The sequence below is a fragment of the Littorina saxatilis genome, linkage group LG11 (assembly GCF_037325665.1).
Source record: "Littorina saxatilis isolate snail1 linkage group LG11, US_GU_Lsax_2.0, whole genome shotgun sequence".
Taxonomy (NCBI): domain Eukaryota; kingdom Metazoa; phylum Mollusca; class Gastropoda; order Littorinimorpha; family Littorinidae; genus Littorina; species Littorina saxatilis.
The window spans coordinates 21,728,170-21,744,769 of record NC_090255.1 but is presented as its reverse complement, the minus strand read 5'-3'; the positions used below and the strand labels follow the sequence as shown (position 1 = coordinate 21,744,769).

At 38.6% G+C, this 16,600-nt stretch overlaps 1 protein-coding gene across 1 annotated transcript; it reads left to right on the top strand.

The window, feature by feature from the left end:
• Positions 1–737: 737 nt before the first annotated feature.
• Positions 738–15,101, top strand: LOC138980833 (lens fiber membrane intrinsic protein-like). The gene is made up of 3 exons (XM_070353715.1): positions 738–1,182; positions 4,250–4,387; positions 12,991–15,101. The coding sequence occupies exons 1-3, from the start codon at positions 990–992 to the stop codon at positions 13,149–13,151; spliced, it is 492 nt and encodes a 163-aa protein (XP_070209816.1). The 5' UTR covers positions 738–989; the 3' UTR covers positions 13,152–15,101.
• The last annotated feature ends 1,499 nt before the right edge of the window (positions 15,102–16,600 follow it).

Below are 16,600 nucleotides of genomic sequence, written 5' to 3'. Positions count from 1 at the left end.
GCGATTCTTTCCTTCGCTGCACGACGCAAATCTTCTGTGACCTTTGACCCAACGTAGCTTCCACATTCGATCACTAAGCTTAATATTTACAACTGAAGACCGAGGGGTGGAATACTGAGAGGAACATACAGAACTGTGCATCCTTAAACCTGACATATTTATCTAAACATTTTATGAACTCAAAACACAGAAAGTTGCTTTCACACGTCAGCTTTAATTGCAACAACGTGCTGGGGCCCCAAACCATGAGTTATCAAAACGGAACGCGTGTTTCAAAGCATGGTTCCCTGTGTGGATTTGACACTTATTTTCTCACTACCAAAATGATGACAAAAACGATGTTTTGTGGTTTGTTGTCAGACTAGCTTTTTTGTCGGTCCTCAGGGGGCATAAATTATCGACTTGAGTCTGTCAACATCCCATCAAACATCTTATAATGTTAATATCATCTTACAGTTACAACCTGATGATTTCTGTATTTTGCAGTGAGTTGAAGTTTTACGAGAAATAGAGTTTTTCTTAGCTTCTTTTTTTTAATTTTTTTTAAAAGAGCATGTTTACCTAATCGCTAACGTTTGATAATAATTGTTATTGTTATGCAGGGAGTGGTTTGTTCGGTTTTGGCAGAATGGTTTTCTGGCTATTGTGGTGACGTGTTGACTTCTCGGAAGACTACATAAGGCGTTTCTTTATGCTCAAAACCAGTAAACGACGCCATAAATCTTGCTTGAATAGGGTTATATTATATCGATCCAAACTGAATGTATGAGCTTGTGAAGTAATCACTCTGTGGTTCACAAAAGTTTCGAGTGTCGGACTTGCGTTACATGATATCAGTACTGTTGATGTTGAGTGTTTCGTGATCATCTGTGTTTAATTAGCTGTACTTTAGCGGTATTTTTAGGAGTTGCTATATCATAACAAACTCGTCTTCCCTTCGACCTCTAACATTTCAACATCTGAAATAAAAGTAGTGTGGACTGTAAGCTATGGGTTTCAAGATGCCGCCGATTCCTGCCCTGGTGGGCATAGTGTGTGCCGGAGTGGGGCTCATCTTCCTGATAGTTGGTGTTGCGACACCTGGCTGGACTGTGACCAGTGACGGAAGGTACACGGCCGGCCTCTGGAGATTCTGCATTGATGATACATGCGAAAACGATGATGTATTTGACACCTTCGGAGGTAAGTTTTCTTTCTATCTCTGTTGATGTATTCATTGTTAATGTTAATCAAAACAAGTCGCGTAAGGCGAAAATACAATATTTAGTCAAGTAGCTGTCGAACTCACAGAATGAAACTGAACGCAATGCCATTTTTCAGCAAGACCGTATACTCGTAGCATCGTCAGTCCACCGCTCATGGCAAAGGCAGTGAAATTGACAAGAAGAGCGGGGTAGTAGTTGCGCTAAGAAGGATAGCACGCTTTTCTGTACCTCTCTTTGTTTTAACTTTCTGAGCGTGTTTTTAATCCAAACATATCATATCTATATGTTTTTGGAATCAGGAACCGACAAGGAATAAGATGAAAGTGTTTTTAAATTGATTTGGACAATTTAATTTTGATAATAATTTTTATATATTTAATTTTCAGAGCTTGTTTTTAATCCAAATATAACATATGTATATGTTTTTGGAATCAGCAAATGATGGAGAATAAGATAAACGTAAATTTGGATCGTTTTATACATTTTTATTTTTTTTTACAATTTTCAGATTTTTAATGACCAAAGTCATTAATTAATTTTTAAGCCACCAAGCTGAAATGCAATACCGAAATCCGGGCTTCGTCGAAGATTACTTGATCAAAATTTCAACCAATTTGGTTGAAAAATGAGGGCGTGACAGTGCCGCCTCAACTTTCACGAAAAGCCGGATATGACGTCATCAAAGACATTTATCAAAAAAATGAAAAAAATGTTCGGGGATTTCATACCCAGGAACTCTCATGTCAAATTTCATAAAGATCGGTCCAGTAGTTTAGTCTGAATCGCTCTACACACACACACACACACACACACACAGACACACACACACACGCACATACACCAAGACCCTCGTTTCGATTCCCCCTCGATGTTAAAATATTTAGTCAAAACTTGACTAAATATAAAAATTTGAGGACCATCGTACTCTACAAGAAATTGCAAAATCGAATTATCGGAAATCTTCGTGGACGATAAAACAAGTCGCGTAAGGCGAAATTACTACATTTAGTCAAGCTGTGGAACTCACAGAATGTAACTGAACGTAGTCCGCCGCTAGTGCAAAAGGCAGTGAAAGTGACGAGCCTGTTTGGCGCGGTGGCGGTTGCGCTGTGCTTCATAGCACGCTTTACTGTACCTCTCTTCGTTTTAACTTTCTGAGCGTGTTTTTAATCCAAACATATCATATCTATATTTTTTTGGAATCAGGAACCGACACGTAATAAGATGAAATAGTTTTTAAAACGATTTCGGAAATTTTATTTTGATCATAATTTTTATATTTTCAATTTTCAGAGCTTGTTTTTAATCCAAATATAACATATGTATATGTTTTGGAAATCAGAAAATGATGAAGAATAAGATGAACGTAAATTTGGATCGTTTTATAAAAAATCTTTTTTCTTTTTTTACATTTTTCAGATTTTTAATGACCAAAGTCATTAATCAATTTTTAAGCCACCACGCTGAAATGCAGTACCGAAGTCCGGGCTTCGTCGAAGATTGCTTGGCCAAAATTTCAATCAATTTTATTGAAAAATGAGGGTGTGACAGTGCCGCCTCAACTTTTACAAAAAGCCGGATATGACGTCATCAAAGACAGTTATACACAAAAAGAAAAACACAACCGGGGATATCATTCCCAGAAACTCTCATGTCAAATTTCATAAAGATCAGTGCAGTAGTTTAGTCTGAATCGCTCTACACACACACACAGACAGACACACACACACACACACACACACACATACCTAAAGTGTGGATGGTTACCTAAGAGGCGGCACTGGGTGTAGTGCCTTTCTAGTGCACTTGCACTACAACAGCACTGGGTGCAGTACTCGCTCCGGCATCGAAGAATTTTGCACTAAAAAATGCACAAAATTTGACCTATTTCGTCGCCTATAGAGGACGGAAAGAATGTCATTTTGAACATTGTTATGACATTCTTTCCGTCAAAAAAGTCAATTTAACGGTGTTAAATGAAGCGAGCATCCACACAATTAGGTTGCCATCCAGAGTTTAGGTTGCCATCCACGTGTGGATAGTTGCCTTATGGTGATTTAGGCAACCAAACCTGTGGAAACATGGGTACACACACACACACACACACACACACACACACACACATACACACACCACCACCCTCGTCTCGATTCCCCCTCTATGTTAAAACATTTAGTCAAAACTTGACTAAATGTAAAAAAGAATGCCAATGTACGAAAATACGACTATTCAAAACATTACCTCTTGCAATCACATCGCATCACTCAGAGGACAAACATAACGGTAGCTACACTAATGCGTAATTACGTAAACGTGTACAGCTATCAGATTAACAAATTCATACAGATATCAAGAACTCGGTCACCTACCACCGCACACAGGTACACCTGCACAGAGCGCGCACACTCAATAATTGCGTTTGGTTTAAACAATTTTATTCAGCAAAATGACATACAACAAAGCCGCATACAATCAATTAGTAAATGGAGCACAACAAGCAAAGCTTATAAACGTGCTTTCAAAAGCAATATGATATTTGGTTTGGCGGACGATACGATGAACTGTTGAAGGAAATTGAAGGAGAAAAATTCGACAAGCAAAATACATATGCAAAAGCAGTAACATCAAGACAGTTTAAAACTAACAACATACAATTTAACACACACACACACACACACACACACACTCACGCACACCCGCAGTACGCGCACGCGCACGCCTACACACACACACACACACACACACACACACACACACACACACACACGCACACACACACAATAACAACAACACAAATGCACATACGCACGCACGCACGCACACATGCACGCACGCACGCACGCACGCACGCACGTACGCTCACACACGTCCAATTGCATATTTAGTTTTTGCTTGTATTCCTTTTGAGTTTAGATAAGCTTTCGACGTAAAAAGAAAGTGTAGCAATATTTTGTTGAATACAAAAAATGGTTGGTGTTTTACTGCGTGTGTGGTTTATTCGTGTGTTTTTTGGCACAGTTTTATTACGAATACTCATGTTCCAGACTATCTGTATGTGTGCCGAGTCTTTGGAATCCTCGGAGTTCTGGTGCTCGCGGGGTGTGTGGTGGTGGGAGTCTTGATGTGTTTCATGAAAATGGACAAGTTGCCTATCATCGCTGCTATCCTGGCATTCGTAGCAGGTAACCCCGATGCTGTTTTTACATTTTGTCCATTTTTGACTTATGTTTTAACATAGATCAGGAATCGAGACGAGGGTGGTGGTGTATGTGTGTGTGTGTGTGTGTGTGTGTGTGTGTGTGTGTGTGTGTGTGTGTCTGTGTGTGTGTGTGTGTGTACGTATATATATATATATATATATATATATATATATATGTGTGTGTGTGTGTGTGTGTGTGTGTGTGTGTGTGTGTGTGTGTATGTGTAGAGCGATTCCAAGAAAACTGCTGGAACGATCTTCATAAATCCATACATGCAGGTTCTTCCAAGCGATACCCCCCCCCCCCCCCACGTTTTCTGTCTCATCTTTTTCGATAAATATCTTTGACATAATATTCGGATTTTAGTGAGTAGAGGCGGCACTGTTATTCCCTTATTTTTCAATTAAATTAATCGAAATTTTTGTCAAGCAATTTTGTACTCAGTCCGGACTATTGGATTGAATTTCAGCTCGGAAGCTTACAAAATCATCAACAATTTTGCTAATCAAAGTTGTCATTAAAAATTGAATTTTCACAATCGGATTTTAAAAAGATTGAATTGTATTCCTCATTTTCTCCTGAATCCAAAAATCAAATAAATAAAAGTCATGTTTAATCTGAAAATTTCCTCACATGAGCGCTCTCCGTCTCGGTCACTCGGTTGGGATAGCTTGGGGAGGGGGGGGGGGGGGTTCGGGGGGGGGGGGGGGGGGGGTCTTGACTCTTAGTCTCTTTTTTTTCTTTTTTCTTTTTTTTCGAAACAATGTTTTACTTCTATTTACCTGTACATGCAGTTTTCCTATATTATATTTTGTTAATCAAAATGATTGACAACAACTCAGACAGACTGACAGGCAGACAGACAGACAGGCAAACAGATTAACAGACAGACAGACTAGCAGCCTTAGACTGAGCCAGAGAGGGGGCAGAAAGATAGACATACAGGAAGGTCTGCAAAATATACTAGTATGATACCAACAAAATGAAATTGCACTTATTTTCTGTGATAACAGAAAATAACGGAAGGGACGAACGGAGGGAGAAGTGGAAGCGGGATTTTAATCGGATGCAAAAAGGATGCAATCGCGAAAAGAGGAAGAGGGGCAAAAAGAACTGACATTATACAACTGTAAATATAGTACAGACCACACCACGTCACTAATAAAGTATGAAAACACCGATTTTGTTCCTGTCAATCAGTTCCAGGGCAAGTTACTGAATTTATCGGGCTGAAGCATATCAAGAAAACTAACAAAAATCAAATCAATTCCACGCAAATTAAGCTAATGGACGCAGGCTCAAACATTTAAAAACAAAACTGTTTAATTATCGTGAAAACCCAAGGCCGGTCCCCCAAAATGCGATATTTGTGTCTCCCCACAAAAATCAGTTTCTGCGTGGAAAAACCGACCCGAAATAAATGAGATATATATAGCTAGTCTTCCTGCAGAGCCATAGCCTCATTGCCTCGGGCTGAATTATTTTTGGCCTCATCTGAATTAACGCCCCTGGGACTAATTTGCAATTCCTTGAACTGCAGTCTTTGGTTTCCATTCTTTAAATTCGGCTATCTGAGCTGCACTTTTCTTTTTGTTTCACCTTTTTTTTTTTGAATTTGCCAAGCACATGGGGCGTTTAATAAATACCACTGATTTTTACAATATTCCTTATAAACTGTTATAAATGTGTTTGAGCTACAATACCTCTTTTAATTTTTACTTTTTTTATTCGTTAATCTCCTTTAAATGTGTATGTGTAGTTGGAATATGTGTTGGTGAGACATATGTATGTGTATAACCATCATACCAACGATATAATGGCTAACATTTTCATAAAATATGTTTGTCTGACATCTAAACATAATAACATCACATACACCGGTACACTTCAATAAATCTATATGTAGGCCTACTGTTATCTTATAACATCCTGATCGTATTGAATTTTAGAAAACCCGGCATCGTTTCTTTACATAGGTAAACCACACCTAAAGCCTATCTTACCCCCGATCCATCCACTCGCACCCCCAGTCACACGCACACTCATATATATGCATCCCCAAAGACAGATACACGCATTCTCGTCCGTCCGCTCCCTCCCACCCCCCTCATACATAATATTCACAAACGTCACATATCACTTCACCTCATCTCGACTTATACAATACTCACAATCTTCTAATGTACATTTCATTTTCCAATATACAATTCAAGACGTATCTATCACCATACTTATATTTACTAATACACATTTTTGTAATCAAAATAATGTGATTAATTACCTTATCATTTTGGCATATATTAGGCTACTAGGTTGATAATCAAACAAAACATCGTGTTCTGAAAGGTGCACATTTAATCCTGTATTTCAAAAAATATAATGGACAACATTTTCCCAAAAGCTCGTCAACTTCTCACACTGCCAAAAACAGTGTTCAACATAATCAATGTGTTTACAAAACGTACATAAATTTGTTTCTCTAATTTTCATTTTATTTAATAATATATTTGTTGGATAAATATTATGTAATATTTTCCATCGTAACAATCTTAATCTTTCTTCTTTTGTACATTCGCTTGCTAACAGCCAATAACTGTGATCTAGTTTAACCTGATATTTATGTAACCAAAATGTAACAGCGAAAGAATTGCTCGCTTTAGACTGGACTATCAGGATGCGAAACTTTCTCGCGGAGGGGTTAATGATCACAGGGTTCCGCGTGTCATGGTCACTATTGTGTTCGCCTGCTCGCGGACTGGCTGTGTTTTTGCGAAGTCCAAGCGCTCGCACAGCAGTCTTCATTGTGCCGTACTCAACAAATCTAGAGGGGCTGTATCCTATCTTTGTGCACAGCTGGTTAAAAGGAATCATATCTCCGTTAACCCAAATATCTTTCACCGTATCTAAGTATCTATCCACTTTTTTAAAATATAAGCTTTTATTTTTATAAACCACATTTATATTCTTCCACAAACATTGATCGCCAAAGCGATCTTCTCTCTCAACAAGAAGAGCAAACGCTCGATAAAGTCACTTTCGCAGTTCTGAATATTATATGAGGCATCAGATGGACAGGAAGAAATTGCTATTCACAACACAATGAGTCACGTTCACATAAAATTTGAGCCCGGTCACTTTTATAGTTTCCGAGAAAAGCCCAACGTTAAGTTGTGTGTTGCCGAACAGAAAAGGCTAGTTATCTCCCTTGTTTTTCTGATAACGTTCGTAAAAGGCTACAGATGTAAATACTTTGATGTAAAGAATAATCCTACAAAGTTTCAATCACATCCGATGAACTTTGTCAAAGATATAAAATGTCTAATTTTTCCTTTGACGCTGACCTGTGACCTTGAAAAAGGTCAAAGGTCAACGAAACCATCGTTAAAGTGTAGAGGTCATTGGAGGTCACGACTAAACAAAATATGAGCCCGATCGCTTTGATAGTTTCCGAGAAAAGTCCAACGTTAAGGTGGTGTCTACGGACGGCCGGCCGGCCGGACAGACTAACACTGACCGATTACATAGAGTCACTTTTTCTCAAGTGACTCAAAAATCAATGCTTTATTATGAATCCATTTTAAGAGAACTTCTTTCCAAAAGTTTGATCGAATGCATTCAATACCTTGGAACAGTTTTAGCGGTGTTGTGGCTTTAAAACAAAGTAAATTTCTTCCCAATACCTGATAAAGACTTAATGGAATCGTTGTCCACGGTTCATGTTTTCGTTGTTGAAGTTTTGCTGCCCATGTGAGTAAGAAAGAAGTCTGCATATCGTGGACGTTTATATATAGGTTACACACTCTGAGTTCTGACGGATTATCTTGCATATTTTCCCGAGGGTCGATTTTTAGGTATTACCGAGCCTTTGGCGAGGTAATACCTAAAAATCGACCCGAGGGAAAATATGCAAGATATTCAGGACGAGGTATGTAAGCTATTTATCCCATTACTCCGACGTTTTCATTAAAAACACTTACTTTTTCCACTAAAACCTGCCCGTGCCTGTTTTCAGCTTGCCAAAAGCCTCCGCAGTCGAAATTCATGTCAATGAATTCATGCGCAAAGCTAGTTCCCATTTGTCAGCATAATGGACGGCGTCATTCGACTTGTATGTGGACATTCAGTCATTCATATTGCTTATAAAAAGGTCTGCTATCTGCTTTTACATTTTGAAAGTCATTTTAAAATATCCCTGTGTATATTTGACATCGGCTTTCGTTATACTCAATTCGGCATACCGGCATATATTTTTACCAAAATTGCGCACGATAATGGCAGCGCAACAAATTCAGTTCGGGCCGTGCTGGTTTGATCGTTGACCCAAGTCAGTTCGCATGCAGTATTACTGTTTGTCAGTCGAGGATATAAATGTTGGCTGTCATCGCGCTGTTCCGTTTTGGTTTTCACACGTGGATCACTTACATATTCAGTTGTCGGGTTTAGGTGAGCCAAAGCTTCAATACTTTGCCTGTTGTGAACCCATTCTTGCATGAACCCTCTCTTTTTTTTTAATTCAACAGAAATGTTGCACATAAGGAACAGACAAAGGTTTTAATTGTCAAAATTCAAAAAAACATTTTTTACTTTACATTAGGGCAATTTTTGATAACGCCCAATAAGTTGGGCGCCATGCGCGAAAGGGCGCGTCAACTTTTGAGTCTGATGTATAGCAAACACAGCAATAACAGTAGCTATTTACAAGTTTCTAAGACTGTATCAGTATTAAGAAACACAAAGTGTTAATATACACTTGTATTGGACTCTGTTTGTGTTTTCACTCTGTGTGTGTGTGTGTGTGTGTGCGTGTGTGTGTGTGTGTGTGTGTGTGTGTGTGTGTGTGTGTGTGTGTGTGTGTGTGTGTGTGTGTGTGTGTGTGTGTGTGTAAAGTACTTAGAGAAATGATTTTTGTGTAAGTGCTCTATAAGAAGCCAATATTATTATTCCCCTCACTGACACTAGCATAAAAACCTGCACCCTTTCATGCATAGCGCCCAATGAGTTGGGCGACGCACGTGTGGATTACAATTATCAAATTTAACATGGAAAAACTACAAATACTTCATGCACTGTTTATAATATTTTAGTTAGATAAATAAGAAACACAAAATAAAGAGCTTTTGGTTCAAACACCAATTAATAAGTGTGCATACCCACCTTTGATTTCGTTTCCGCTTGTCATTCTCCACAGATTGACTGGTGGACGCCATGTTGAAAAAGAAAATCTAAGGGCAGTCACTCCGAAAAAAATAGCATTGTCAACTAATAAAGGATTAGCCTCCCTTCAGTTGTGACACAAACTCTTGTTCTTATCTGTATATTTCTTTGTATAGCAGGCTGTTGAAAGAGCTGCCCAACAAGTTGGGCGCCATGCAAGAATTTAAGCAATAAAGCTTGGAAGTTGTATGTCGGCACTGAGAGTCGGTCGCGGTACATCGCTTTCTACTTCGTCCCGGTCTTGAGTTTGAACACCTAAGGTTGGATACATCTAACACCTCACATCCTCTTCTCTTCCCCATATATCTTAACTGTATCTCCATCTTCTTTTCGTCTTCTTCTTTTCATTTTGGTGGCACTCCCTCATTTGTCGCTGAACCCCGCAGTTGACTCGACTCGGATTCACACAAGCCCGTCTAGCAGACGACAGTTTGAACAGTCGTGAACAGCACGGTTGCAAGCAGATTCAGCTATCAATCGAAGCAATACACTTAAAGCCAAAGCAAATAACCAAATGAGAAAACCTAACGTTTGATTTGACTTTATGGTGAGTCTTCTGATAATGTTTTTGGTGTTGGAATGGATCTCAACGGGCCCGGGTTCCCAGCTACGACAACTTTTCCAGAGTTATGCACCGCAGGCATGCCTTCGACAATCGATGTCAGTTTCAGATTTAGTTTTCGAACTACCATGTGACTGGGTTGTGTTTTGATTGCTCTCTCTCTCTATGTCTCTCTATCTCTCTCTCTCTCTCTCTCTCTCTCTCTCTCTCTCTCTCTCTCTCTCTCTCTCTCTCTCTCTCTCTCTCTCTCTCTCTCTCTCTCTCTCTCTCTCTCTCTCTCAACTGTAGTGATGTCCACACGATGAAACTAAATTCTCTCCATCGTCGTGCAGCTAAACTGATGGTACCTAACTCATCAGTCACTACTGACAAGAAACTAAAACTGCTCGACCTCCTTCCGTTAAACCAGCAGCTTAAACTGAATAAAGCATTGTTCATGTTTAGAGTTACAAACAAAGAAGTCCCTGAGTACATTCAGTCACTATTTCAAAGGGCAACCAACAGGTATGGTTCCAGTAAATTCATTCCACCTCGCCCTCGACTAGATTTGTACAAGTCTAGTCTTGCATTCTCCGGATCTTCAGTATGGAATTCGCTTCCAACTGTACTTAAACATATTCCATCAGTCAAGGCCTTTAAAAAACAAACACACAGACATTTGTTCGAAGTCTGATTCAAAGTGAAACAGTTATTGTAACATTGTGGCAATTCGTAAATTGGTTTATTCCGATATCTTAAACCACCCTAATTTAATCAATACATAATATCTTATAGCTTCACATGTATATTAGCATGCGTGTATGCAATTTATGCATGGAAAAAGATACGGGATACGATTCTCTTTTTATGATTGTTGTTTTTCTACACTTGACTTGCTATTTGTTTGCTTGCTGTTGTTGTTTTTATTCAGGACCTCATGTTCTTATTGAACGTAACTTTGCACTCATTGTTATCATTATTATTAGTGTTATGATTATCATTATTATTATTTTATTGTTATTAATCTTATTTACCATGAAATCATCATCATTGCCTTCATTGCTATTATCATTGTTACTTTTGCTATCTTTATACTTCATAGTTTTTATTTAGTTAATCTATAACTTTTGATTTGCTTTTGAATGTTACTTATTACCATATGTATGTTTCGTCAAATTCGTAGTGTCCATATACTCTTTTCATGTGTTGTTTTGTTCTCGTCTTTGTTTGCAAGGACAGATTGTAAGACTAGGCAATGCCTAAAATCTCCATCCTTCTGTAATAAAGTTTAATCAATCAATCAATCAATCTCTGTCTCTGGCTCTCTCTCTCTGTCTCTGTCTCTCTCTGTCTCTCTCTGTCTCTCTGTCTCTCTCTCTCTCTCTCTCTCTCTCTCTCTCTCTCTCTCTCTCACGGTTCTGTGTAGATGGCTGTCTGTGTAAACATTAGGGAGTATCGTCCCTTGATCCCACTCGTGATACTCGTTGAACATGCCTTTGACCATGCAGTCGCTTCAGGCAGCGAAATATCTCGACTCCGCTCTTTAAATCCATGCAGAATGTGCGTATCGTATGAAGTATTCTTTATTTTCTCAATATTGACACATGTAGGCCTGTACCTATACGTGATATTGACTTTAACACCACAAAATATTTCAGTCGTATGTTGAAAAAAGTAATCCATCTGTAAACTCTGAATATGCAGATGACCTCTATAAATTATTCAATTGTACTCTAAAATCAAACACAATGACCAATGACGGTTGAGATCGAAACGCGGTTGTGATGGGTTATCCATATGGTTGTGATGGATTATTCAGAATAATCACCTCCTCAGCTAACAGAGACAAAGAGGCAGGTCATGGGATAACCTGTTAATACTACCTTCTTCCACCACATTACACAATACATTTCGTTTAACTTTTTTCAAAAGGCTTTTGTATTTGAATACTTCCTTTTCCAGAGAAACCTGAACAAAATAGTATTCAACTTATCGAGAACTTTAACAGGGGCAAGAAGCGCCTGCATAACGTAAACATGTTGTGAAACTAAGAAGGACTTAATAATACATAATTTGCCGCTTATACTTAAATTTCTTCTTGGCCATCTGCGGCCTGGTTGGTTTATGTCCTCCTTTTGCCCCCGGAATAAACTCGACAAAAAAATCATTGCACCCATTTTAGAACCCAAAGTAAAGCATTCATACTTGTGTCAATTAATTCAAACTTGCTATGCTATTAAAGGCCCCCAACTTGGCTATCTGGCACACTTTTCGGATCAAATATTTCTTTAACCGGGGTTTCGTGACCGCCGACAAATAGGTTACCCCCGAGTGATCACAGCAAATACTCACAGCAAATACTTTGTTGTGGTGTATATATAAGTATGTAAGGCAGTGTTCTCCCTTTTCTTTAAACATGATTTAAGAAGAGCTCACAGTTCGTTGAAGCAATGATCGTTGGCTTGCAGTGTTCGCCGACAACATGTTTGGCTTAAGGTGAGTATCGGAAAACACGGTGATCGTCGATCACTGCAGGCCATTGGCAGTGAATCTTGTGCTCCGATGTGGATGTTTACAGAAGAAAAGGGCATCGCATCGGAAGCTGCATAACATTCACATCGGAGTAAATAATTCGCTGAGATTGGCTGCATGTTGTTTGCCTCAGTGTCCGAAGCGCAGCTGACTTTGCAAAGCCAATACAAACCTTGACAGAGTAATTTCCAAACATCGTTTATTGCCGGCTGAAATGGTTTCGACAAGTTTGCAAAAACATCCCTAAGATATTTGAAAAAACAAGGAGAAATTGTAAACATGCTTGTTTTTTTTCCAGCTTTCTTCATTCTGGTTGAGTTTGCCGTGTATGCTGGGGAAGACGAAGACAATCAGTATGGCTACTCCTTCGCCTTGACCATAGTAGCCTGGCTGCTGGCCATTGCTGCTGGGATCTGCTTCATAGTGGGCAAGGCAAACACTGGCACGAGTGTTGCATAGTGGGCTTTTTATTGTTGTTACCTTCAAAAAATTTAGTATTTTGATTTAACCTACTTTTTGTTATTGCTGCTTGGATCTGCTTAAAATTGGGCAACGGTCTGAAATGCTTATTTTTGAATGTTTTATGTATGTTTTATTACGGACACAAAAGATCAGCAATGCAATTTCTCTTTTAGAGATTAATAAAGTTATTGTATTGTATTGTATTGTATGTGCTTACTATTGGTACTTTGGTTTAACATCCTTTAATTAAAGTGTGGCATCTGCTTCATTTTGGGCAAATAACAACATGAGGTTATCAAACACTGACTGATCCATAGAGTGCTTGCTTTTGTTATGGATACGATAAGAAAGAATAGGATGCGATATATTAAAAGTCCTGTAAGGTTGCCCTCTTGGAAATTTCGGCTACTGTTTCCCAAATAAAAGCGAGCTAGTCATACAGTACGGCGCTACCCATTTTTATATTTAGTCAAGTTTTGACTAAATATTTTAACATCGAGGGGGAATCGAAACGAGGGTCGTGGTGTATGTGCGTGTGTGCGTGTGTGCGTGTGTGTGTGTGTGTGTGTGTGTAGAGCGATTCAGACTAAACTACTGGACCGATCTTTATGAAATTTGACATGAGAGTTCCTGGGTATGAAATCCCCATACGTTTTTTTCATTTTTTTGATAAATGTCTTTGATGACGTCATATCCGGCTTTTCGTGAAAGTTGAGGCGGCACTGTCACGCCCTCATTTTTCAACCAAATTGGTTGAAATTTTGGTCAAGTAATCTTCGACGAAGCCCGGACTTCGGTATTGCATTTCAGCTTGGTGGCTTAAAAATTAATTAATGACTTTGGTCATTAAAAATCTGAAAATTGTAAAAAAAAATAAAAATTTATAAAACGATCCAAATTTACGTTTATCTTATTTTCCATCAATTGCTGATTCCAAAAACATATAAATATGTTATATTCGGATTAAAAACAAGCTCTGAAAATTAAATATATAAAAATTATTATCAAAATTAAATTGTCCAAATCAATTTAAAAACACTTTCATCTTATTCCTTGTCGGTTCCTGATTCCAAAAACATATAGATATGATATGTTTGGATTAAAAACACGCTCAGAAAGTTAAAACAAAGAGAGGTACAGAAAAGCGTGCTATCCTTCTTAGCGCAACTACTACCCCGCTCTTCTTGTCAATTTCACTGCCTTTGCCATGAGCGGTGGACTGACGATGCTACGAGTATACGGTCTTGCTGAAAAATGGCATTGCGTTCAGTTTCATTCTGTGAGTTCGACAGCTACTTGACTAAATATTGTATTTTCGCCTTACGCGACTTGTTTCTTTTTACCCAGCTTGTGTGTCTTCATGTTTTCAAGCCCTGAGATTTTCGCTGTGAACGTTGGATCTTTATCCTGCGCATGCGTACACACGGGGGTGTTCGGACACTGAGTAGAGTCTGAACAAAGTTGTATTCATCGCAGAAAGAGGGAGTTGAACTCACGCCGATAGCGCCACACATGATTGTTTCCAGACCAATGCAGCTACCAACCGAGCTGCCCGCCAACTTTAACAAGCTGTTGTTTAATTGTTTAAGCAGTATTCCAAATGTAAAATACCCACAACAAGAACATCAATAACACCAACATAAACGACAACAACAGTCATACAACCAAGCAAGTGAAAACTCAACAAGCAGGGAAAATGTACGCACATGATACCAACATTAACAAACAAACAAGCAAACAACCAAACAAACATACACGCTAAAGTGCAATCAGAGACGGATATACGCACAGGCGAATGTACACACAAACAATCACACACGCAGATAGAAATAACAACACGAACACACACACATACGAACAAACATACAAACACAGAAACACTTATAGGCATAGCCAAAGTTTTTCTGTTTGTTGATTTCTTCAAATTGGTTTAGTCAAAACGCTTAGTAGGTGTATGTCTTTCAAATAAAGACTAACTACAATTTACATGTGTTTGTGTTGTTCTGTTCTGATTTTTTTTTATTTCACTTCATGTCCTAATGTTGTCTTATATGTAAATATGTATCAGATGCATATCATTCGTCTTCAGTTTTATCTTCAATCTCACCACCTGAATGCGCCTTGTCGGGTAAAACAACCTCTCTCCTAATTCATGTTCACTGGACAGTACCCTGTGAAAAACTTTGAATATGTCAGACAATTGAACACAAGAGTAGTTTATATGTGACCCTCCACCACGGAATGAGTCGCATGTCACCTTTGCATGATTTTCATATTTTTACATTTCCCTAAAGAGTTTTTTCTGCTCTATCCAGTGGTGAAAACCGTTTTAGAAAAGAGCAAAAACTGTTTGAGTTATAAGCCTGTGACTAAGGTGACCCTCACACTGTTAACAGACACTCCCCGGACTTATATTAAGCCTAGCGCAGAACCGCGCGAGGTGACATGCGACTCATTTCGTGGTGGAGGGTCACATATGTTAATAGAACTGTTTGAACGACTTCACAGAAACACCATTGTGTAATTGCCCTGTAAGGCCCACTTCGCCTTTCAGGCTTTTATATTAAGTACAAACATACTTTTGCTTGAACACTTACCGCTAGAGAACACCCTAGGTGCCTTCGGTAGAAAGCGAGCTTTTTTCAAAGAATTTATTTTGCGTGGACGTTTAGGTGCGGATCGGACGCCTCGTTATGGCGCTGGACCTAACTTTTAAATCTAGATACAACATTGAAGTTTGTCAGAAGAACATTGCTAAAACACGAACACATCCAGTTATCTTCAATACAGATCGGAGTTTTGAAAGTAGAGAGGAATATGATGACATCAACTCAACTCAACTCAAATTTTATTGGCTTCAATTTTCATAGAAGAATTTGTCTTGCGCTTGGGAGAAAGTAAGAGTATAACATATAAAAACAGCATTCATATCACATTTCATGTATCACACACAGTAATCACTAGTATAAGCCTACAATTATCACATTTGTACCTGTATCATACATGCAAATAAATAGTATCACATTTCCACGTATCACACACAATATATACATTACATAACATACAGCAAGCTTCCATCTCCCGCGCCCCCCCCCTCCCACACATACATATCCTCGCACGTGCGTCGACTCCATACAAATGACATCATCAGTCCATTAACTAAAATGCACAATGACTAGTAGTGGGTACATGATACTTAATACGTGCTCAACTAGACCTGCTAACTAAAATAATAACAGAAACAAGGACTGGGCACAACATTTACACGTGTGTGACCTACTTACATCAAGTGCCTGTGATCTATAAATAACAATGATTGCGTTTAAAGTAAAACATGAATAATGCCGATGTTTGCTAACAATGAATACATAACAACTAAGATAAGAATGTATGTGCTTTCATAATATGATTATTTTATAAAACACAGTGGGGAAATTTGGAAAATA